The sequence below is a fragment of the Monodelphis domestica genome, chromosome 7 (genome assembly GCF_027887165.1).
Source record: "Monodelphis domestica isolate mMonDom1 chromosome 7, mMonDom1.pri, whole genome shotgun sequence".
Taxonomy (NCBI): domain Eukaryota; kingdom Metazoa; phylum Chordata; class Mammalia; order Didelphimorphia; family Didelphidae; genus Monodelphis; species Monodelphis domestica.
Window position 1 is genome coordinate 111,240,459 of NC_077233.1, and position 25,494 is coordinate 111,265,952.

Below are 25,494 nucleotides of genomic sequence, written 5' to 3' on the forward strand. Positions count from 1 at the left end.
TGAATGACTTGCCCATGGTCACACAGCTGGCAAATATCTGAGGTCAGATTTGAACTCAGGAAGATGAGTCTTCCTGACTCCAAGAAGGGCACTTTAACTATATCCATAACTACATTGATATATGGTGGAAATAATTTACTTGGATAATTTTGATAATTATACTGATAAATAATTTTAGGCTAGTAGCTCTGTAAGATGTTGGGCATTGCTCCATGTGTCATCTCCTTTTTCCCCAATGGAAGGTGTTTAGTGCTAACTATGTGCCAGACATTGTGCTAGGTGCTGGGGGTACAAGTACAGAGAATGAAACATTCCTCGTCTGAAAAGGAGAGAGGAGAGGTGCTATGGAGACCCTGGCAGCCATGGAGATACTGAAACTATAGGAACAGGGAAACCTTGATGGTTACCACTTTGCCCAAGTGTCCAGACACACAGAAAAAACCTGAATATAGTAAAAAAAAGACAACTTAATTAAACGTGATCTTACTCCTTTGGAAGCCTAGCTCTGTGGGGCCCTCAGAGTCTGTTTCAGTTTAGCCCTGGTCTTAGGGAGGTTACCCTGATGGAGACAGACCTCACAGGTCCAACTTAGGTCTAAAATATCCCTAGTGCAAAGGCTGCCTTGGGAGGTACATTTCCTGTTATGGAAGTCTTTTGGCATCATTTTTCAGGGTATTTGTGGAAGAGATTCCTGTTCAAGTATGGGTTGGGTTAGATGACCTCTGAACTCCCTTTCAAGTCTAAGATTCTGTGATTCTATGAAGTCATGCCAGCTAACTTCATTTCCTTTTTTGAAAAGGTTACTTCACTGATAGATAAGGGAATGATGCCCAGACATGCCATATCTGGATTTCAGAAAGAAAGAAAAAAAAGAAAAGTAGATTCACAACTGGCTAAATGATGATCCTGAAAGATACATGGTCAATACCAACTGAGAGGGACGGATCTAATGCCCTGGGTTTTCATTCATTCAATATCCTTAAAACAACTTGGATAAAGAGGAATTATGCATACAAAATTTGCTGGTGACAAAGTGAACATGGTGCAAAATTAATCAGGCTTCAAAGACAGTTAAAGAATCAGAGAAAAATAGCAGAAATTTATCACAGCATTACTTGTGCTAATAAGACATTTGGATATGACGCCAATAGACTGGGGAGTCACTGAATAAATTCTGTTATACAAATGGAATGAAATCTTACTATATCATAAGAAATAATCAATATGAAGAATACTTTTTAAAAACTTTAGGAGACTTGCCTGAATGGATATACACCATTAAAAGCAGAACCAAGATCACACTGAATATGTTTAACACAGTCATATAGAAGAAAATGACACAAGACTCTAATCAAGGCAATGATCAGTCTTCATGCTAGTGGACTAATGACGAAATCTACTTTTTCCTCTCAATAGGAAAGTGGAGCACTATATATGAATCATATGCTGCTGGACACAGTTAATATTTCAAAATATTAACTTTAATTTTAAAACTTAATTCCATTTCTTCATTACAAGAGGGATAGTACTGAAAAAAATCTAGGAATCTGAAAAAACATAAATAATACAAAGAAAAAGAAAGAGAAAAATATGGGAAGATACTTCGAGCTAGGATAATGGTTCTCAGGTGGTCATCTTGGAAATGTGTAAGGTCTGTGAAGGTCCTCTAAACTGTATTTAGGTAGAATATGTGTTTTCAATATGATACTATCTTGAAAGATCATGGAACTATGGAAAGAACACTGGATTTGGAGTCAGAAGACCTCCAAGTTTTATTGCTTTTCTTACCTTTGGGCAACTCATTTCATCTCTAGGCATCAGTTTGCTCATTTGTAAAATGAGAGGACTGGACAAGTTCGCCTCTACGATCCCTTCCAGCTCTAAATCTATGAACCCGTGAGTCCATAAGGATTAATAATTTGCTTAAGAGAACGAAAAATAGGTATCTCCTCATATACATCAATAATGTTTTTCCATTCATTTTTTCATGGATTTCTTTCCCACAGGGTCAAGTAGGAATGGATGAAGCAGATATTCAGTGGAGTCTTTATTCTTGAAATGCCCCATGAATCAAAAAACAAAACAAAATATTTTGAGGGGTTATTTGAGGATGTAAATGAGAGATTGGCCATACTGTGTAGATGTTAAGACATCAGAGCAAAAGTTTCTTAGTTCTCATTCTCTCTCTCTCTCTCTCAAACACACACACACACACATAAACACACATCTGAAAATTAAGTAAAATTGAATTTAAACTTAGAGACAAGGTGTTCCTTGGGTAGATTTAAGTGAATTGGTGTGGAATGTGTACTTTTAAGGTATAGTCAGAGAAGGGAATTTTCCATTCCTTTCCTTATTTTTAAAAGTCATTCAGGGTTATGTACTAAACAAATTCCTTCATATAAAAGGATATAGAATTTTAAACATGCTCTGCCTAATTTGGGGCACTGGGATTGGGTTTATGCTGGTGTAAAAGTTGATACCTAAACAGCAGCCCATCGTCATAGGAAAAAAATGAAATTTGGCTCATGTTTATGTCAGAATATAACAGTGGGGTGATTCATGGGTCTAACATATTATTGTGTATAGAATAGAATATAGAATATAGAAATAATATTACTATAGCACCAAGTGAGCTAATCTAATTGAAATGTTAAGAAATAGGTCTTAAAAGACATAGTATAGACAAACCCAACCTGATGTTATTAATTAGCTCCCTAAATATAAGATAGCTCAAAGCCTGCAATGCTTATTTTTTTTACTATATGTACATATACACATACATACATGAATATATCTACATACTCATACATAGAGGTATCACTCATTTCCCCAGAAGAACCAAAGGAATAGGAAAATACTGAGTTCTAATGCAGAATTGCTGATTGGAACTGGAACTTGGGCTTTTCAAAATATAAACTGCCCTACCTAATACGCTCTTCTTCAAGACTCTGGAAGAGTAGGACAACTAAGGGGGCAATGACTTTGAATCTCTAGATGTTCCATAGAAAACACTGTGCGTTCAGCAAAGAAATTCCCCTGATTTTAAGATTACAAAGACAATAAAACAAAGCAAATCATACAATCCTTGCCCTCCAGCAGTTTATATTCTGCAGGATTAAAAATTAGGTCAAAGCTAAAAAGAAATCCTTAAGATATGTTTTTTTTTTCTTTTTTCATTTCTGTTTCAAAAACTGTTGAGGGGAACAATTCAGTTGATACCTAAAGAGTGTTAAATAAGTGAGTTGTCCTTGCAAGTGCTTCATTAACATCTCTCTGTGATATTTAGACAAATCAAGAAAATAACAGACTTTAACTTGACTAATCTCTAGGCCTGGGCTAGTCTCCAGGGAGGGCTGAAGGCCATTACAGCTAGAATCTTGACTTCAGGGATCAATTTAGTAATAATATATTAAAAATAATGGGGCTTGGTTATCCTGTATTAACTACATTATTGTGGATCAACTTTATATAGAGTTATGCTCAGGTACTCATCTGGATTCATGTATGGGCAGCATCAGCAAGAACATTAAACCCAAAAAGGGACTTTAACATAGCCTTGGAATCTGCACATTATTTCTGGTGATGCCAATAAGCTTCAGTGGGCTTTGTTTTAAGTACTTGAAAGCACAAGGAAAGAGCCAATAAGACTTTGGCAAAACCTCTGGATACCCATAAGAGTAAGTGCTGAAATCTAGAGACAATATTGAAACCCTGGCTCTTCAAACCAAAAGTATCTCTTCTGGAAATTCTTAAAAGAGAAAAAGAAGACTGCATTAAGAGGCCAACATAACTTAGCTAGATCTCAGCTTCTAAAAGGTGAAAAAAGAATGGAGGCAATTAGGACCAAAAAATCAAAGCTCGACTGTTTAGGTTGGTATTTTCCAACCTTTTTAAGGACAGGCCATGAAAAGGGCTATTTCTTTCATTTTGGAAGGAGAGAAAGCATAACATTTAAAAACTGAAGAACTGGGTTCATATCCTAGCTCTTTTTCTTACTCTTTGTATATCTTTGGAAGTCATTTCCTTTGTTTTTGGCTTCAATTTTTCTCATTTGCAGAATAAGAATTAAATTTGATAATTTCTAGGGGTCTATGAGTCTGTAAGCACATTTGAGAGTGAGTGTTTGAGAATGTGTGTGTGTGTGTGTGTGTGTGTGTGTGTGTGTGTGTGTGTGTGTGTGTGGTTACAGAGTAACTCTAAAAGTCAAAATGTAAAACACAAGCTCCTTTGTTTGACATTTAAAGTCCTGAAACCCTCCTTTCCAGTCTTACTTAAAAAAAAAAAACAAAAACAAAAAAAACTTCCTTTTCCTTCATTCTTGGAATAAATACTTTTTCTGAAAATTAAAATTAAAATTAAAAAAAATTTCCATGGTTACATGATTATTTTCTCCCCCCCCCCCAGCTGAGAAGCAATTTCACTGGGCTATACAGATAGTATCGCTCAAGTCCCATTTCCATAAGAATAAATATTTTTTATTGATTCCAAGGCAGAAGAACAGTAAGGTAGGCAATTGGGGTTAAGTGACTTTCCCAGAGTCACAAAGGGAGTAAGTATCAGAAGCAAGATTTGAACTACTGAAGATGATTCTTTCTGATTCCAAGCTCACTACTCTATCCACAGAGCCACCTAACAATATTCACACACACAGCAAGTTGGAGGAAATCTCAGAGGGGAAGAAGGTAAGATTTGAGCCAAGTCTTGAAGTAAGTGAGGAGGAAGAGTATTCTAGGCAGGGTGGACAACTGGTGCAAGGCTCAGAAGTGGCAAATGAATGGGATGTGGAAGGGAAAGTCAATAGACCAGAAGAGCTAGATTCTAGAGAACATTGAGGAAAAAAAGGAGAAAAAGATTGGAAAAGTAGGAAGAGGCTGGCTTTTGAAGAACTTTATCATTGCCAAATAGGGGACTTCCAATTGGATTCTGGAAGGAATGGGTCTTTTGAAATGACACAGACATATATTGTTTACATGTTGTAGCCTTACCCTCCCTCAAACATAGCTAAGTCTTGAGAGTAGGTGCTGATTCTTTGTTTGCCTTTGTATCCCCAGTACTTAATGGTGCTTTGCTATTCAACCCTTCTTGGCCTTAATAATCTTACTTTCAACTTTTATAAACCATACACTCTAGTCTTGACCACCCTGTTCTTCCTGGGAGCCTTGGAAGCCAGAAGCCTGAGATCTCTGTTGCTGAGAGTTGTGTCATCTTATGCCAATCACTTCTGGAGGTTCTCAGCTTCTTCATCTCTCAAATGATGATCTCTAGATCATCTAGATGATCTCAAACCTCCCTTTATGTTTGTAAATGAATGATTCATGGCAATAATAAAACCACAAGGAGGTTGTTGAGCTTGAGGCATTGTTATAGCATGTAAAGAGTGCGCTATTTGCCAAACTCCAACGGAGAGTTATCTCTGCTTTTCCTTTCTTCGCTAGCATTTATACAATACTGTAATGTTTGTAAAGCACTTTATAGATATTATCTTATTTGATCCTCTTAATAACCTTGGGAAGAAGATGCGGCTTAGACTAATTTTACAGATGAGGAAACTGAGGCAAATAGAGACTAAGCGAGTTGCCCAGGATCACACAGTAAATATATGGAGCTGGATTTGAACTCAGTTCATCCTACTTCCAGGGTCAGCATTCTAATCTATAACGCCACCTGGGTCCTCAGACCTTCATCCACCTTTTCCTGAGCTTCATTCTTCTGTTTCCAGTTGAATATCTTGTAGTGATCTTAAACTCAGCATGTCCTAAACAGAATCCATTATATTCTGGACTACAAATGCCCCTCTTCTAAACTTTCCTATTTCTTTTGAGTATATCATCATCCTTCTAACTTGGTGGGTTTTACAGTCTCAGAGTCATCCTTGCTTCTTACCTGTCAGCTCCCTGAGCTCAAATCCACCTCAGATACTAGCTATGTGACCCTGGGCAACTCACGTAACCTGTTTGCCTCAGTTTCCTCATCTATAAATGTGGGATATTTTGAAATATGCATTATGTAAGTAAGTAAAATGGGGATAATAATAGCATCTACTTCCCAGGGCTGCTGTGAGGATCAAATGAGATCAGCTCTTAGCATCACGTGGGGCACGTAGAAAACACTATGTAAACGTTAGTTACTATTATTATTCTATTACTTACTTCCATGCCTTTGTACTGGCTCTCTCCCACACCTAGATTGCATTCTTACTTCAATGCTGTCTCTTAGACTCCTTAACTTCTATCTAGTGTGTGTTTTTAAAAAAATGTCCCAACATTCCCTGGTCTTCCCAGGGTTCCCTTCTCTTTACGTCCTGGCGTGGGATTGGTCTATAATGGACCAATTGCATGCTGGGAGGGGCTTTTGGTCTGGAGCTTTGGCGGGAGTGCAGGAGATTGCTGGAGCTCAGGTTTTTTCCCTCTGCTTGCACCCCCCACCCCCTTTTTTTACACTAGGCTCAGCTCAAAAGAGGTTTTTCTGATTTCCTTAATTGTTATTGTTCCTTCATACTTTCCCCACAACTACTATGCCTTGCTCCAGGGGAATAGAAGTTCCTGGAGGGCAAGAACTGGTTTTTCATTGTCTTCTTGTATACCCACGACATAGTTCTGCACTTGGACAAGTAGTAGACCTGAATTCATGCCTGACTTCAGACACTACTAACCATGTGACCCACAGCATGTCATTTCATCTCTCTTTGCCTCATTTGCCTCAACTGTAAAATGAGCATAATAACATCTTCCTGCTAAGGATGTTGCTAGGATCAAATGAAATAATAAGCATAAGGCACTTTGCCCAGTGCCTGGCATGTGCTAGGTGCTATATAAATGCATGCTCCCTTCCTACTTGATAAATGTTTTTTGAAATTTATCACATTATTATTATTAAAATGGACAATTTTGAAAGATTTAAGAACTCTGATCAAAGCAATGAATCAATCACGATTCCTTGGGACTGATAATGAAGAATGTTTCCCACCTTCTGACTGGGAGATGATCAACTAATATGCAGGAGACACATATTTTTGGAGATGGTCTATATAGAAAATTTAACTATGTATATTTTTATAAGTTTTTTGGGAAGGAGATGGGACATTGGGGAGAGATGTGTGATAACTGAAAAAATGTTGACTTTAATTTCTTTCTAGTTCTAAATGTAAAAACCTTCAAGTCAGGCTTATTAAGATTAAGCAAGATGAGTGTCTGTTACATTAAGCTGTTAGAAAATCAGGGTGGTATGGTAGACAAGGTGTAAGATTTGGAATTAGGAATATATGGGTTCCAAACTTGTCTCCAACAGTTAGTAGAGGTATTATTCCTGACAAGCCTCAATTTCCTTGGGCTGCAGTTTTCTCACCTTTAAAATGAGCAGGTCGGACTCTTACGTCCTCTAAGTCTAAGGTCCTATAATCATGTAAATGGAAAAACTGAAACTGGAAATAGTTGAATCCCACAATACCCCCCAAATCTCGTACTATATTGAATAAAGACAGATATTCTGCAGGACCAAAAAAAAATAATAAAGGTTTTGTAAAGCCAAGAATAGGTGAATGTTAAACTTTGAGGTCTCTTTGGTTATTAACTCTGCCTTCCTGGGCAAACTTCTTTTTAGATTCATATCTTTTATAAGATCCACCCTAAGTTTGAGAAAAATGAGAAGGGAGAAAGAACCAAACACTATACTAGAACTATGAACCTCATTCTTCACTGTTTATCTGTTCTGCACCATTCAGCTGTTCTTTGTTGCATTGGAATAAAAGTTTAGTTTTGAAAGTATGTAAGAACAAAGCTGAAGAAATTGCTTGGAATTTCCTTCATTTTCAGCCATCTGGCTTTCATTGCTTACTTCTTACCCCTCCTCCACACACATTTACCAAATCTTTTCAACACACACTGGCCAAGCTATCAAATACTTATAATTAATAACAGTCTTGGTCTTTCCCCGCCCCTCATCACAATGCTTGTTGCTTTCCTGGGCCACTCGTGTTCTTGTTGTTCCAAAGAAGGAAGATGATCTCTGAGATCATGAATACTGTGCCTCAGTTGGGGGAAAAAAGAAAATGTGAGTGTTAAACTTTGAGAGTGAGATTCCCTAAAGATGGTGAGGTTTTCCAGATATTCCTGTCTGTAGACCAGAGATGTCTAGTTCTCCTGAGTAGGGGCAGAACTAGATTAAAATGTAACTGGGAAATATTTTTAAAAATATAACACATCACAGATAATGTTAAATTATGGTTTTCTCAGACAATATGTGACCAGCAAGGATCCATTTCAATTTGAGTTTGACACCATTGATGTAGTTTATATTGTGCTGATTATATTGTGGCTTAGAATACCATAAAGTTACGTCAATGAGCTCTTGTTGTTCAGTTGTTTCATTGGAGGCAATGAGGGGTTTTCTTTGCAAAGATACTTGGAGTGGTTTGCCATTTCCTTCTCCAGCTCATTTTACAGATGAGGAAACTGAGGCAAACAGGGTTAAGTAACTTTCCCAGGGTCATATAGCTAGTAAGTGCCTGAGACCAGATTTGACCTCAGGAAGATGTCTTACTGATGCCAAGCCCAGAATTCTAACCACTGTACCATCTATCTGCCTCTTAATGAGATCCACTATTTTTAAGAAAACTCCAGTTCATTACTATTCATCCAGTTAGTGTTTTCTATGTGGATTTTTAGGCTGGATTCTTTTCAATGTGTTCTATAATCACTCAGAAGTTTCCAGTCTAATAATCCACATAAGAAACACTGCTCAAACAAATAGTAATCAGTAGTAGACAGTTAAAAAAACTGATTTTTATATAGCACTTTAAAATTTACAAGCAATTAATCTACATTATGCCTTTCGATCTTCACAATTTCTTGAGTTATGCAATACAATCCTTATCTCCATTTTACATATAAAGAAACTGAGTCTAAGAGATATTAAATAAGTTGCCTGAGTTACATGAATAAAAGGTAGAATTGAATGCAATCTACAACATCACTACTCTATGAAGCTTCTTGCCTCCTAAATGATATCTGTATTACTTAAGAGCATAGCCTAATGTAACTATCAATGTAGATAGATAAAGAATATGCAAATAAGGAATATGTATTTTCAGACTATGCTACTCAGTTGGATGAATGGCCCACTGGGTTGGATCATTCATATTTATATCTTGGAGATAGACAATGAGTTGGATCTAAAATAAAGAAGGACACTATACTTTATCCAAGAGATGGATGAAGAATCAGAGATGAAGTGGGCCAGTGGGTATTGTCAGAAGAAGGGCAATCAGATGGACAAAGTGCAGCACATTTAAAAAACCTCGAGAAAGGCTTCTGTTCCATTGAGTGGACTTTTCATAATTATGGCACTTTGAGGCTTACAAGGAACTTTCTTCACCACTCTAAGAGAGTTCATGGAAATATTATTGCCTTTTTTTAAGAGAGGAAAATAAGCTGAGAAAGTCAGTGTTCGAGTGGCAAGTACCCTGGTAGGAATCAGAATACCTGGGTTCATTTCACAACTCCTATATTTATCAGTTGGATGACTTTGGGCAAATTGCCTAACTTCTTTGAGACTCATTTTTATCTCTATAAAACAAATAACAATTATGATCATACAATTAACCTCACAGTTTGCTATAAGCTTTAATGAGCTATCTGTAGAATTTTAAGTATCACATGCAAGAGATGGATAAGTGACTTGAAGGGGGTTCAAAGATTCAAGAATTCTGAAGGCTGGATTAAAAATCCATTAAGAGACTCGACTCCATGTCTAGCTCTTTTTCTACTAAGACACAATCCTTCTATGCAATCAACTAGAACATTTACAAATGTCATATAGCAGCCTTTGGATATTTATCTCTTAATGTGAGTGGGAAGGCTTGCTTAAAATTTTTTTAAAGCTTCCCCCACCCCCCAAGATGTCTAAGGATGAGATGACAAGAACAGAACAATATCCTTACTGGGAGCAAGAGGCTTATTTGTTTCCTGATGATAAATGTTGTTTCATTTGACATTTCTCCTCTGAGTCCATTAGTCAGGGGGTTCACAGCACCACTGAGATTGGACGTTGGGTTGTATGGATCCAGGAAGAACATTGCTCAAGTGGAGGTGGACAGAAAATGCCTGTCTTGTTATGATAATTTCTTTGCCATCAACTTACACACAAAAAAATCCCCATAGATTCTAATACAATCAAGAAATAGTTAGCAGGCCACCCCTGGGAAAAAACTGTGAAGCAGTCAGACTTTGGCAATGGTGCCCTGGCTCCCCATTCATCTTTCTTTTTGGTTCCACCATTCTTTTCATTCTTACTCAAATCTACTCTGAGATTTCTTCATTCTCAGTTAGGGTCTTCCAGTCACCCTTAGGTAATCCTGCCTATTTGGATGGCTCCATCTCTTACAATCAGAAACACAATTCTTCTCAATATATTCAGCCTGCTATTTTTACTGAGTGTCCTAGGAAATACACATGGACATGCTCTCCATAAAAAGCATATACACACGCACATATACTCACAAACACTTTCTTTCAAGTAACTTACTAACTTGGAATACTCACCTAGCTGTCTTGAGCTCAATATGAAGGCGGGAGAATACTTCTGCCCCTTCCTAGGATTAGTGGTGAAAAGAACCAAAACAGAAGCACATGGAACTCTGGCCCTAAGAACTGGATTTGAATCTTGCCTCTGACACATGAGCCTGGATTAATCATTTAATCTTTTAGTTACCAAGAAACTATTAGGGATTATCATACACTTTCTCCACCAAAAGTCTGGCAAGCAAAATTATTTATATTTTATAGGTGAGAAAACTGATGCTTAGAGAGATTAAGTGATTTATCCACAGCCACTTGGCTAGTGTCAATCAATATCAAATCTGGCTCTTGAAATATAAATTTAGGATCTTTTCTTTACTAGATGCCTGGGCTTCAAAAGAGGGTCTTTTTAAGGTTCAGAATATTTACAACTGTCTGAAAAATCTTAAATCTTGGATCACTTCTCAGGAACTATGTCAAAGCTGTGATTTCTAAATTGGGGTTTGGGCTCTTTTGGGGCCATGACTGAACTTGAAGAGGTCTATGGCCTTACCCAAGGGGTATATGGTTGACTAATCAAAGAGTGGAAAAATGGGGTATGGAAAGTGACTGGTACGAGCCTTCCTCCCTCCTCTTTGTTTCAGCTTGGACAAAGTGTGTCTCATAGGATGGACAGGCATGCATAAATCTTGATCTGTACCTCAGATGTCATTCCATCCCATTTCTCCCCTCAACATTTAACATTAATAAATAAGAAACCTAATTTGCTTCTGTGCCTCTTCTTAGAGGGCCTCCTTTCCCTTCCTCCCCTTTTCTCCCTGGTTATAATAAAGCCATTTATTTCCGAGGTAGAAAATTAAAACAAAGAAAAGGCTAGTTATTCTGATGTTCTCTCTGGGAGGGAAATTTTGGGAAAAGTGGTCATAAATTAGAGGAAAATAGCGTATAATTGGGAACTCATCTGCTTACTCCTCCCAATCCTGTTTCCTTTTCCACCTACACCTTAAAACAATTTCCTGCTCTCAGGGGGCAGAAGCCCTTCCCCTTGGGGCCACCCTAAAAGGCTCAATAGAAAAGACTTACTCCACCCAAGCTCTGTGACAAGATTCTTGCCCTGGGATTAGGAAGCCTATAACGCTAATATTAGTATCTTGCATAATATCAAACTATTCTGGTACATCCTTGCAATGTGGAGGTGACCCTACGTTATGGAACACTAAGCCTGAGGGTACAAACAATGGCAGAGTCTTCCAAAATAACCAGGTTTGGGGATGGGCCCAGTGACAGATTTTGAGATTGTTTTTCCCAAGGAGCAGCCTAGCCAATGCCTGCTGGTCCCCAGAGGGCTGCCCATGGGGGGATGAATTTTTCTGCCATCACACTCTGTAAACTCATGTTGACCAAGGCTTGGAAGAGTGTGAGGTATCTATGTCAGCAGAAGGAGTGAATACTGAAATACTGAAATCAGTGAAACCACAAAGCTCGGAAGGAATGCCATCTAGGATTACACAGTCTATTGTACTTTACAGGTTCTAAAGCAATTCAGCAGACCTGATCCCCTCAAATCTTCAAAAACAACCCTATGAGTTTCAGAGAGGTAATGGGAACTTCAGGCAAACCCTTCGGGCTATCTAATGAGGGGTCTTGCCAGGGAATGACGGGGGCTGGTGGAAAAAATCTATCAGTGACTGGAGTTTATCTGGAGAAGATGCAAACTTCTTAAACCTCAAAGTATGCTTACCCTTAAGTTAATAGGAAGGTTTATTGTGGATTAGATGTGGATAATTTAACCATGCCTCGGAGGGAGGTTCTCTACTGCAGTTGTAGGAGTATTGCCTTTGGAGGGAACAAATTTGGATTCAGATCTCCTCTTATAAACTTAGCATGCATATTTTTCTTAGGCAAATTGCTTGATTCTTTTCTGCTTTAATTGTCTAATTGTGAGAGGGGGAAGGGGAGAGGGAGAGAGACAGACAGACAGACAGAGAGAGGAAGAGAAAGAGAGAGAAAAAGTGAGAGAGAGAAAGAGAGAGAGAGAGAGAAAGAGAGAGAGTGTTTTGGACTTGTAAAAAAGACAAGTTCAAATCGTAATTCCAGCACTTACTAGATATGACCATGTACAAGTCCTTTCAATTCTGTTTGCCTCAGTTTCCTCAAAAGTAAAATGGGAATAATAATATCACTAGCTCCCATAGTTGTTGTGAGGATTAAATGAGATATTTGTAAGACAGTGCCCAGCACAAAGAAGGCGCTATGTAAAGGCTTATTATTATTGTTGTTGTTAATTTTGTTATCCTGATTCCATTATATTCTAATTATAATCTAGGAAGCTTTTCCTTAACCCTTTTGACTCTAGTGCCTTCCCTTTGTTAATGATGTCCTATTTGTCTTGTGTAGAGCTTGCTTTTTATAATTTGTTTGAACATTGTTTTCTCTATTAGATTTTAAGCTCCTTGAGGATAGGGATTATCTTTTGTCTCTTCTGTTTCCTAAGTGCTCAGCAGTGTCTGGAATGCAGAAAGCACTTAATAAATGTTTATTAATTTATTGATTTATTAAAGTGAGGGGCTTGGACTAGATGGCTTTTGGGGTCCCTTTTAGCCCTAGATCTAGTTAATTCTGAACTTTAACCAAGTCATTCCTCTGGGTCAGCAGAGAACATTGTGTGTCCTGTTCTATATTTTATGGACAAGGAGAGTGATACCCACATGTTTGGAAGATTTTCCCAAATGCTTCCAGGTGTGTGAGGCTGTCTGTTCCAAGTTGCTTCCTGCTGGAGGTAAGCCATATACACCACAGTGTTTGGATGTCATAAGGACCATAGGCTGTGTTTAGAAATGGGCCTTATGTCTGTTTTTACAGTAACACTGAAGAAATAAGCAGGACAGAAAATATAGCAATTGTCAGCATAAAGCAGAAGCAGCTGCTATTTTCCTGCCTCTGTATGCAGTCAACTCACATCACCTTTCCACTCTTGATGGAGGGTGGTCAGGCTGGAAGGAATGCTGGCGCTGGCCCTAGGATATAAAGTTGGAAGGGGTCTTAGAAATTATCTGCCCTCATTCCATATTTGAGGAAACAATTGAGGCCCACAGAGGGAAGTGCTTTGCTCAAGGATAAGGAGGTGGTGAAGCTGGGATTTGAACTCAGATCTCTTGATTCTTCTCCCTAGATCTTTCTTGGGCTATATAGATATAGCTGGTTGATCCATAGTGCCAGAGAAGGGAACCTGTGAAGGGTCAGGGGATCATGCTGAAAAATAATAATGTTATTTTCCAGAGCTTGACAAAAACTGGAGGCTAGAAAAGAGAAAAGAAACTGGTGCTATAGTTTGTATTTGATCTGAATATTTCCAATATTCAGTGGTTTTGCAGAAGATGACAAAGTTCCTGGGAATTCATTCCTTGGGAATGAAGGGCTTCTGGGGCTGAGGGCAGCCAAGAAATTGTGATTGGAGAGGTTCAGGATGCCAGTAGAAAGAAGACATAGTTAAAGTGTTGTGGTGGCAAGTCAACAAGCATTTATTAAATGTTTTCTAGGCGTTAGACTTTGCGCTAAATGCTGAAGATATAAAAAAAGGGAAAAACACAGTTCCTACCTTTAAGGAGATCATACTCTAATGGGAGCAACATCAGCATCTTCATTGATAATATTATTTTGTATTAACTCATTTTACATAAGCAGCTAGGTAGATTTTATCTATCTATCTATATGGAGAGAGAGAGAGAAAAGGAGAGAAAGAGAAGAGAGGGGGAGAGAAAGGAGAGAGGGAGAGAAGAGAGAAAGAAAAGGAGAGGAGAGAGAGGGAGAGAGAAAGAGAGAGAAGGAGAGATGGAGAGAGAAGGAGAAAGGGAAAGAGGAGAGAGCTAGAGCAAGCAAATGATAGAAGGCACTTTGATTTGAGAGGATTCTGGGAGTGGTTCCAACTTTTGCTGCTACTAGGCCGCCATTTTGGCCCCGCCTCTGGAAGGCACTTTGAAAGAGGAAGGCATTGGCTTGGTAGTTTTGGGAACAGTGGACCAGAAAAGGTCTCTCATAATATATGGGATTCACCTGAGCTTTGAAGAAAGCCAGAGGAATGAGGAAGAAGTGCGGAACAGGGCATTCCAGGTATGGGGGACAACTACTGAAAAAGGCACCAAAATAGCAGACAGGCTGTCCTTTTTGAGGCATTCTACCTCCCTTAAGAAACTGTTGAACTATAGAGCCCACAAAGGTAAGACTGGAAAGGTAGGGAGGGTCCAGGTGGCCAACAGCTCTAAATGCCAAACAGCTGACTTTATTTTTGTTCCTATTTAGGTAATAATAACGAGTAATTGGAGCTCATTGACCTGGAGATGGGGGTTATGTGGTCAGATCTATGCTTCAGAACAATTATTTTGGCAGTTGAATGGAGGGTAAATCGGGGTGAGGAGAGACTTCGAAGCAGAGACCAATTAGAAAGCTAATGTTCAGACAAGAGGTGATGAGGGCCTAAACTCTAGTTGTGGTTTTCTGTGAGTAGGGAGAAGGGGGTTTATATGAGAGAGGAGAAAGTGGAAATGGCAAGATCTGACAAAACATTTGATAGGACTTGGAATCAGGAGGGCTCATCTTCATGAGTTCACAGTTGCCCTTAGACACTTATAAGCTGTGACCCTGGGCAAGTCACTCTATTTGCCTTAGCTTCTTATTTGTAAAATGAGCTAGAGAAGAAAATGGTAAACTATTCTAGTATCTAGTATAGAAAACCCAAGGGGCAGCTTGGTAGTTCAATGGATTGAGAGTCAGGCCTAGAGACAGGAGGTCCTGGGTTCAAATCTGACCTCAGACACTTCCCAGCTCTGTGACCCTGGGCAAGTCACTTGACCCCCATTACCTAGCCCTTATGGCTCTTCTGCCTTCAAACCAATACATAGCATTGATTCTAAGACAGAAGGTAAGTGTTTAAAAAAATTAATTAAATTAAAAGAAAACCCAAAATGGGGTTCACAGAAAGTCAGACATGACTGAACAGCAACAAAACAAAATGAAGAGTCAAGGATGACACTGAGGTTGTGAGCCTGGGAGTTTGGGAAGATGCTGATGACCTTAACAGCAATAGAAAAGTTGGGAAGGTAATGAGTACACTTTTGAGTGTTCAGGCCATCCAGTCTGAGGCATTCAAAGGGCAATTGGCAATATGGAGCTGCAGCTTTGTTCCTGAGAAGTTACGGTATTTGTGCCTGCCTCAACCCTCCTCTGCATCAAGCACCAAAGAGAAAACTACATTCTAATGCCAGCATAGTTCGCATAAATCATGATTTACAGATTACAAAATTCTTCCCAAATATCACCTCATTTGATCCTGACACTAATATTGATGCAAGAAGCATAGTAAAAGAGTTATTATCTTTAACAGATAAGTAAACTGTAGGCAGGGGTGTGGTTGTGTTTAGCAACCCGCTCTCTGAGAAGCAGGACACAGTTTTAAATTTTAATTTGCATCGTTAATGTTTTAATTCTGTGACTTTTTTATGTTTAGAAAGTCAAAAGAAGAAATCAGGTTGTAATTTATAGGATATGTTGATTTCTGAAATGTAAATATTTTAATTTTCTGAAATTTTAATAATAGGCTCTCCAGAGTTGATGTGAATTGGTACTAACACATCCCTGCTTAGAGTGAATAATGGGCTGACAAGGTAGTCAGGAAGCTGTGGGTTCAAGTGTTGCCTTTGACACTTAGTAGCTTGCTGTATGACCAGTCACTTTCTCTTGAGTAAAATGAGTATATAATAATCCCTCAACAATACTTATTTCCTAGGGACTAGGAGGCTCAAATGAAATACTTTAAGTAATAATTGTTACTGTTGATATGAAAACTTGAATTTTAGACTTCTCACCCAGATAGAACAGGGGTCCTGAAATCAGGAAGACTTGAAGTTCAAATCCAATTTTAGACACATTAGGTTTTTGATACCCTGGATAAGTCACTTAACCTCTTATCGCCTCAGTTTCCTCAGCTGTAAAATGGAAATGAAATGAATATGTACCTCTCAGGGCTGTTGTGAGGGCCCTCAGATAGTACCTGACAGAGTAGAGCCACAGAATACTTGTCCCCTTCCTCCTTCAGAGTATCCAGTTCTCTCTCCCTTACATGAGTGGCACACGTCCCCAAGCAAAGGGTGCTTTACCTCCAGAGAAGTCCCTCAATTAGGCTCCTGAGAATGACGCTTACATTTCCCACATCTCTACTACACCATAGGAACCAGCCACCCCTGAACAGACATGGAAGTAGTTCGATTCAGAAGCTAAATTTCCCCCTGTACATCCGGGATATCAACTTCTTGTGAGAGGACATTTTTTTCATCCCATTAGCAAATTTGAAAGCCTGGCTCCAATCCTTTGAACTATTCACTCGCAAAGAAAAGTGACACATCAGAGCATTTCTGCTATAAAAAAAGTATCTGAAAAGCAAGTATTTTAAGACACCATAAAATTATGTGGACTTTAGAAGTGATTGGATTGATTAACTAAGACTTCAGATTGTGTAATAATGAAACACAGACAGGGCTCGGTAATGAAATGCCCTAATTGATTTTATGCCTGTGGAATAACACACCCTCGAGAGAGCAAGCTTCTAATGAATCTGCTGCATGCTGCGAGGCTCTGGATTTCACAGCGGATCAGTTCTACCACCCAGGTCCAACGGCAAGCCTCGGGTTTCTAAAAGCAAACTCCCCGCTCCCAATGCCCCGAGGTCCGGGCTAATTAGTGACAACGGCGTTAGAGCTTGGGAGAACAGCCCACAAGCATCGTGGCTAGCTTAGTCATCTGAATATTTCTCCCAACGCGCGGCGGCGGCGGGCGCACCAGCCACGACAGCCTTCTGCAGGACGTGAACGCCCACTGGGCCGGGATTCAAAAGTCCTGGTTTCAATTAAATTTAAGTGGATTCAACGAGAAGTTTGAACTGATGCTAATTGGTTTTCAAAACATCGGGTAACAATAAGGGCTCTGCTTTTTGGTGCCTTTTGGAAGGATGCACCCAGCCTGGCCCCTTGCTTTGCACAATGTCGGCCCACAAGTAGCTTACTTACCTCGAAGGGCAGGGATCCAAATTGCAGGATTTCAGGAGCTTCGGTGGCCGGCGGCTGGTCACGCACAGGCTTTCATCCGCGGTCTCCCGCGTCTGTTTGTTCAGGCAGCTCACCACAGCCTCTTGGACACCTGCACACAAATCACACCATCAGGCCACGGGTGCAGGGAAAGCTCAGAAATAGGGTGATGAAGTGTAGACAAGGGAACCGGTGGGAGGTCTCGGTGGCTGGTATGGATCCTGGAGTCTGTCAGAACGGGCAGTTCAAAGTTCAGCGCTGCCAATTTCATCAAGAATCACGTGATCCAGGGAGAAAGTGCTCGGAGATTTGTGGCCGCGGAATGTATGCCCCTCAAGGAGGGTAGCCAAAGGAAAACAGAGGCGATGGAAGTCCCAACAAACACAACCCAGTATTGCTGGAGAGCCATGGCCAACGAGGGGCCACCGCGCTGTTTGACCGCCAATGGTGAAAAGTGATAATTTAATGCAGGAAGAGGGCAGAGTGTAAAAGAAAAAAAAAATGGCTCTATGACCTTCACACTTTCTATTTTTGTCAACAGGAGATTGTTGTACTTGGAATGGAGACACAAAGCAATGGTATAAGATCCAACATTTTGTAAACTGGAGTCACTGTCAAAGCACTGTATTCTTTGGGTGCCTCCGCAGCCAAAGCTGAAAGCCTCCCCTTGCCTCCTCCTGATTCTGGCTCGTTGCTGCAGAGACCTGGGGCAGGTTTGGAAGTTGGAATAAGGAAAGGGAACTGAGGAGTTGTGATGACTAAGTCCATTAAAAACACTTCTCTTTAGAGTTTCAGAAACCCGTGCCAGCAGAATAGGAGTCTGAGGGTTTCTTGGCAGCCCACGGTTAGGGGCACTCCGTTCTAAGGCTTGTGTCTCAGTGCCTGGAACACTTTAGAAGGGGGAGATGCAGAAATGGGGTAAGATCTTTTCAACCACGCCATGCCACGCCACCCTTGTTGCATACGGTATCAAATGGCAACAACTGGCATTTTTAAAATACCAAGAGATGCAGCAGAATCTACTACAGGAGTGTCTTTAAGAATAGCCTAGACACTAATTTGGGATAATTTAAGTATAGTCCTAAAGGATAAGGCTAGACAGAATAGCCCCAGGGAGTCCCTTTCAGATTATATACATACATACATATATATATATATATAAATAAACACACAGATATGTGTATAAATATAATACATATATCTCTAAATACATGTGACTATGCAGTATTCTATTTAAATCGGCTATATTATTATAATGCTCCATTGTGTAATTCATTATATGAATTCTATATGAAATAATGAAAAAATAGCTATTATATATGTTTATATATATTTATACAAATATCCTTGAATGAAATCCCACTATGAACCCCGTAGCAGAGTGTATGTGACTCTACAGGGTTAATTGTCAGATCGGTGGCCCTCAAATTGCAGTTGAACAATTTAGTTTGGAAAACCTTGGCATTTGGTTCTGGTGACAGACCCATATTTTCTATTCAAGGACCAATCTATGTAAGTATAGGCAGGCTCATGAACAGAGGGCTGACAAATTTTTTTAGCCACAGCAATAACAAAGACTGTTTGCTTTGGTTCAGAGAAGCTGCAATCTAGGAGAGTCGGAGTGCACAGAGAGATTAATAGATTCTTGGAACCTAAATATATATATATATATGTATTTAATTTATATAATACATATGTAGATTAATTAAATCTAACATCTACATCATTGGAGGAAATAATGACATTCATCAAGTGCATTAAAATATTGATATAAAACAATGTCCCAAAGCATTAGTTATATCTTCATGTGCAAATACCATAGCCATAACCAATCTCTACAGTGCTTTAAGATTTACAAAATCAACAAAACAATCCTGTGAAAAAGGAACTATTAGAACCATTGAAGAGATCAAGAAATACATCTCAAGGGCTAAAACACTTGCCCATGGTCTATATAGGTCTTAAATGTCAGAGGTAGGACTTGAATTGAGGTTTTTTGTCTTGAAGTCTAATGATATTTTCATTATCCTTCTGAGTGCACATATGTAGTCCACATTTTCTAGTCCAATCTTTCTTTGCATTCACTTGTCATTCATCAGTTAGTTTGTCATTATTAGTCAGTTTTAGAGTGGAAACTTTTTTAGAATTGAACAGAAGCCTTGTCTCCCTTTCAAATTAAGAGTTTTCCAAAGAAGTTCCTGCTCTTATCATAAGATTCAAAGATAAAGCGACCTAGAATTTTAATTTAGGGTGACCATGACTTTAAAAGAGTTTGTCTATCAAATCTTGACATCCTCTTCTTCTTCATTTGTAAAGTAAGCCAAATTTTTCTAACATAAAATGTTTGACAACAGCATTTTAAATGTTGCCAAGAGAGCACTCCATTTTCATCTCTTGTGACATTTTGAGAAATGAGGTTCAATTTTTAATTTGAATCTTCTTGGGCCAAAAAATAATCTGTGGGACATGTGGAGTGACTGTATGGCTAGGTACTCATCATTACATGTAATAGTATATTGATTATTATTGGAGGCTTTTAAGAAATGGTCCATTGATCACTTGTTGGACCTTAAAAGTTTGATTCTTTGACTATATATACTATAATAGTTCATTCTAGTCTATTTTCCTATAAATCTGATTAGGAGAGGGCAGTGAGCTGGCTCAGTGGATTGAGAGCCAGACCTAGAAATGGCTGGTCTTGGGTTCAAATCTTGTCTCAGATACTTTCTAATCATGTGACACTGGACAAGTCACTTAGCCCCCATATCTTAGCCCTTACTGTTCCGCTTTGGAGCCAATACAGAGTATCGATTCTAAGACAGAAAGTAAGGGTTTAAAAAAATCTGACTAGGAAAATTCTAAACAATATTTTTGTGTGTATGTAGGGAGATGTCTCTATGTATCTAAACTTAAACACTTTTTATTAAAAGACAAGTTGACATGAAAAATGACTTAAAGGCCTTTATGTAAAGAACCTAGAAAAAAATAGATATGTTATGTGCCATTAACCTCAATTTAAAGCCACATTTTTAAAAGGCTTAAACCCATATTTTTATTCATGTTTTTAGCAATTCAAGTATCATTATTTTTAAAAAACATTATCTGATAAGTCAGAAAGAAAATTTGGAACCGGCAAAAATTACCCTAAAAGACTGTGTGGTTTCTGGATTTAGTTACAAAGCTTGGGTTTGAGACCCAGTTCTGCCACCTGTGAATCATGTTACTCATTCACATTAGGCCCATCTCTTTGTTTTTCTGAGCCTCAGATTCTTCATGTAAAACCAAGATAATCTTTGGAATGTCTACTATACCAGGTGGCTGTGAGGCTCAAATAAACTCATGTATGATAATCAATCAATGAATCCAGTATTTTTAAATTGTCTGCTATATAACAGATGCTACACCAGGTTTTAGGAATATAATTGAATGAAACAATCCCTAATGACACTGAACTTTCATTCTAATAGGGTAGAAAATAAATATGTAAAGTGCTTTGTAACCCTAAAGGTTATTGTACATTATTTTATATATTCAACACTTCATCATTCAAACTAGACTCCTTGCATTTCCCTATCTCTGTATTTTGTTCAATATTCCCTATATTTTAAATGCTCAATGCTCCTCCTCCCATAGTATTTCTCCTTGTTGGAATCCTTTATTGGAATCCTACCCTTTAAGATCCATCTTTTATATCATCTCTTCTAAAAAAGCCTCCCCTCATTCCATCTTCCCCCCTGAGCAGGTGATCTCCCTCTCCTTTAATTCCCAAGGCATTTTGCTTGTATTTCACATTCTCTTACTTTGTTCTCTTTGGTATTATACATATTTATATGCATATCTCATTTCTTCTTCTAGATTGTGAACTTCTTGAAGGAAGTCACTGTATGGTCTCTGAATTTACACCAGCCTCTAGCTCTGCTTCTTATCCAGAGTAAGCTCTTGATACACATTTCTACCAGTCATTATCTCCTAAATGAGGCAAAACTTTCATTGGGGGGGGGGTCAAAATATCAGGGATAGAGCTTATAAGGGAAAATGCCCTAGGGAACAGTATTTGCCTTCTACTTTCCCAAAAGAGACAGTGTCAAGTTCTCTATCACTTGGGTTTTGAGATTGGTCTATTTGCTTAATATTTCAGCATCAAGGAGCTGATCAGGTTCAAAGCTGATACTGAGCATAATTATTGGTTCACATATGGGAAACTGAAATAAAACAAGGAGGTAAAGGTGAGACCCAGGACACAAATCTAAGAGATTTAGGTTTGCTTTCAATCTTCTAGAAAATGGGATTTTCAGTGTTTATATCTTATATTTACCAGAATAGCGTAATTGTTACATGATATTTGATGACAGCTCTGGGAAATATGGCCACTAACGACAGGCTAAATTACTAACTAGTTCCTTCTGGTTGCTACCTCGGCAAGGTGAAAGGTTACTATTGCATCTCTCCAGTTTCATCTCTTGAGATTACAAAAGCAATAAAATTATCTTGACCAGTCTTGCAATTGAAAATTGATTTAGAATCTATTCACCAATCTTCACATTTTTGGTTGACTTTAGGTAAAATGATTGATATGTGTGTAAAGGTGTGTTTATGAATATATACATTTGTATGTATATGTATACACATACATAAATACTTATAAAATCTCCTGGGTAACATTTTGGTGGAAGATCAAAGTTGATGAGACAATAAAATATTGCTGTCAAGCTATAACTTTAAAGTATACATTCCATATATTGAAAGGGCTTTTTAAAAGTTCATATGGACATCATATGAACCACATTTCTGTGCATATTTCCACCACTTTGGAATTTTCAACTCTAGAGTTTTAGAAGTAAATATTACCTTGACACAGTGTTATAACTATAGGTAAATGTGTTCAGTCATTGACAGTTTGAGACCTAAGTAATTTCAGTAACTCTTCTGCCTTGGCTATAGAAGATGTACAATTTACCTTAGGCAAGGATTCAGCTCCTTCAGTCATGGATTGACCGGTGCATCACACATTTAGACCCCATTTGCAAATCAATATGCAGAAAATGTTTTAAATCAAATGCATTCCATATACACAATATGCTTTGGATCTTATGCTCCTGGTTGGTCAGTGGGATGGCTGGATTCTTGAAGATAAAGGCATCTAGTTATTTATATATTCCATTACTGAATCTATTTTTTCCATCTGCTCATAAAATCTGAGGCTCAACTTACTGTAACTGAAGCTTGTGACTGCCCAGGCTTAGTTCATATATAAATATCATTTTTGTCAAGTGTATTTTTCTTAGGCTAGAAATAATAGTCATTAATCAATTTTATCATAGAAATTAGGGATAGAAACTCAACTGGCTCATCTCCCCTGTCTATAACATTGGCATAGGAAAGGGACCGAAGGCAAAGGTGGCCTTTCTATTAGGTCTTTCAGCTTTTCCCATTCTTTGTGATAAAATCTTTTAAAAAACTCATCTCTAGTTTTGTATGAAGTGATGCCCTGAAAATGTATGAGCAAGTAGTACACGAATGCTTTTCCAGCAAACTGTCTTGCAAAAATCAGCTGGAAGAATTTAAACTTTTAAGTACCAGGACTCTCCATTAAAACCTTTTTGAATTCCAGGGTTTGAAATTGGAAGACTTGGAAACAAACAAGAGTCCCAAGGTCAGACTATTAAACTCCTAGTAAAAGACCTGCTGGAGAAAAGAGACTGTTTTCTTCTTGCCATTGTTCTCTCTTTCATTCCTTTTCAACTCCACTGTGAGCTCTTTGGTCCTATTTATTATTCCACCCTCAATGATGATGAAAGATGTCTTTAAAAATGCAATGCCCCAAGGGAGTTCTTGTTAGGATTTTTATATTACCTAATTGAGAATCTTTGGTGATGAAAACATTTCCTGATATTGAGACCCTTCCACACCCAAAGGGTTTTATTGACTGCCAATGAGTTAGGTTGACAGAGACTCTCCCATAATTTTCTATGTCACCAGTATCTCTTTGGGGAGAGGCGTGGGAAGAGGAAGGCAGGATAGACAATATGTTGATTCTGTCATACAGATTTTCATTTAGCAACACACAACCCAAAGATCATTAAAGATAGCCCAAATTGTCACATCTAGGTGGCTCAGTGGATAGAAAGCCAGACCTGGATAAGGGAGGTTCAAATGTGATCTAGATACTTCCTAGCAGTGTGATCCTGGCAAGTCAACTTAACACCAATTGCCTGGTCTTTACCACTCTTATGCTTTGGAACTGATTCTTAAAATTGATTCTAAGAGGGGGCAGCTGGGTAGCTTAGTGGATTGAGAACCAGGCCTAGAGACGGGAGGTCCTAGGTTCAAATCCGACCTCAGCCACTTCCTAGCTGTGTGACCCTGGGCAAGTCACTTGACCCCCATTGCCTAGCCCTTACCACTCTTCTGCCTTGGAGCCAATTGGCTCCAAGACGGAAGGTAAGGGTTAAAAAAAATTGATTCTAAGGCAGAAGGTGAGAGTCAAAGACACCTGCCCAGGTCAAGCAGTGGATTCTGGAATCTGTCAGTGATCCATACAAAATTGTATTTGAGGACTTCATTTTAGCTCCTAACCTTAGGTGATAAGGAAATAGTATATGGAGTACAGAAAATTCAAGATCTAGTTTTAGTTCTAACTCTGCTACCAGTGGTGCAAATCTTAGGATGTTATCTTATTTCACTGGGCTTCAGCTCCATAACCTAAAGACAAGAGGAAAGGACTGTCTCTTTTAGCCTCAAAATTCTAACATTTAAGCAGATATTTTTAGGAGACAGTTCAGTGGAGTAGAAAGGACACTGGGCTTAGAATCAAAGGCAGTGGCTTCCAAACTTGGTTCTATCATTTACTAAATGCGTGGCTTTGGGAAAATCAATTCCCTTCTCTGTTCCTTAATATTCCCATCTGTTAAAAAGGGATAATAATACCAATACTCCCAAATTACAAGCCTGGGGTGAGAAAACAAATGAGGGAACATATTTAAGTAGTAATATAAAGTTAAAGCGCTATCCAAATAGCTGCAGACTATGACAGGGTTAATTATCTCAAACACATAATTGTTCATTTACCTCCCAAATTTTAAAATGTCCCCAGAAGGCATAACCTCTTGATACAATATGAGGGTCAAATAATTCAGTGAGAATGTATTGTTGGAGAGGACAGCCATTGAATGTCTTACTTCATACCACATATACTGAGGCAAGGATATAGATAAATGATAATGCATGCCAATAGTTCCGCCATATTGGTGTCAATGATACTTCCCAATCAACTGTACTGAAGTTATATTGTGAATCATCAGAAAGACAACCATAAGTAAAAACATTAGCCTCATAGGCCACTCAAGGCTGACAGCACGAGACCCAGTCAGGCCAAAAAAAAAACCAGAGTAATACATCTGGGTTTCATTTTGCCTAACTCTGCGTTAAGACCTCTTTCCTCCACTCCCTCCCTCCCACCATCCTTGGAACAGAGGCAGTAAACTAATCTTTTGCACAGCACATTTGCACGCAGAAAAGGAAAACATGAAGACAGGACAAAACATGGGGAAGGGAAAAGGGATTTGAACCGAATTTGCCCTTCTCACCTCCTCCACAGGACTCGGAACACTCCGTGAAGCCCTCATACTCCCAGTCAAACAGCTCATCAAAATCCTGCAGGCCACCATAGAGCAGGTCTGTCTCCTCAGGGTTATACTCGGAAATTTCCCCGTTGCAAGGTCCGGCATAGCAGGCACGCTGGGACACTGGCTTGGGACCTTCACATTCGTCGACGGGCAGATCAGCCACAGACTGGGAGAAAGACAGGAGCACCTGACATTTCACCATCCTCACCTGGGTGCCCACGCCACAGGTGACCGTGCAGGCTGACCAGGCCTCGGGGATGAATCTGCAGCAGGCAA

General features: G+C 38.9%; 1 protein-coding gene across 3 annotated transcripts in view; it reads right to left on the reverse strand.

The window, feature by feature from the left end:
- ADAMTSL1 (ADAMTS like 1) overlaps positions 1–25,494 on the reverse strand; it is a 1,092,747-nt gene that overhangs the window by 127,541 nt on the left and 939,712 nt on the right. For all 3 annotated transcript variants that reach the window (XM_056805329.1, XM_056805328.1, XM_056805331.1), the window contains 2 exons: positions 25,180–25,481; positions 17,576–17,705 (listed from right to left, as the gene is read on the reverse strand). In XM_056805329.1, the coding sequence (XP_056661307.1) occupies positions 17,576–17,705; positions 25,180–25,481 (432 nt within the window). The remainder of the gene's footprint in view (positions 1–17,575; positions 17,706–25,179; positions 25,482–25,494) is intronic.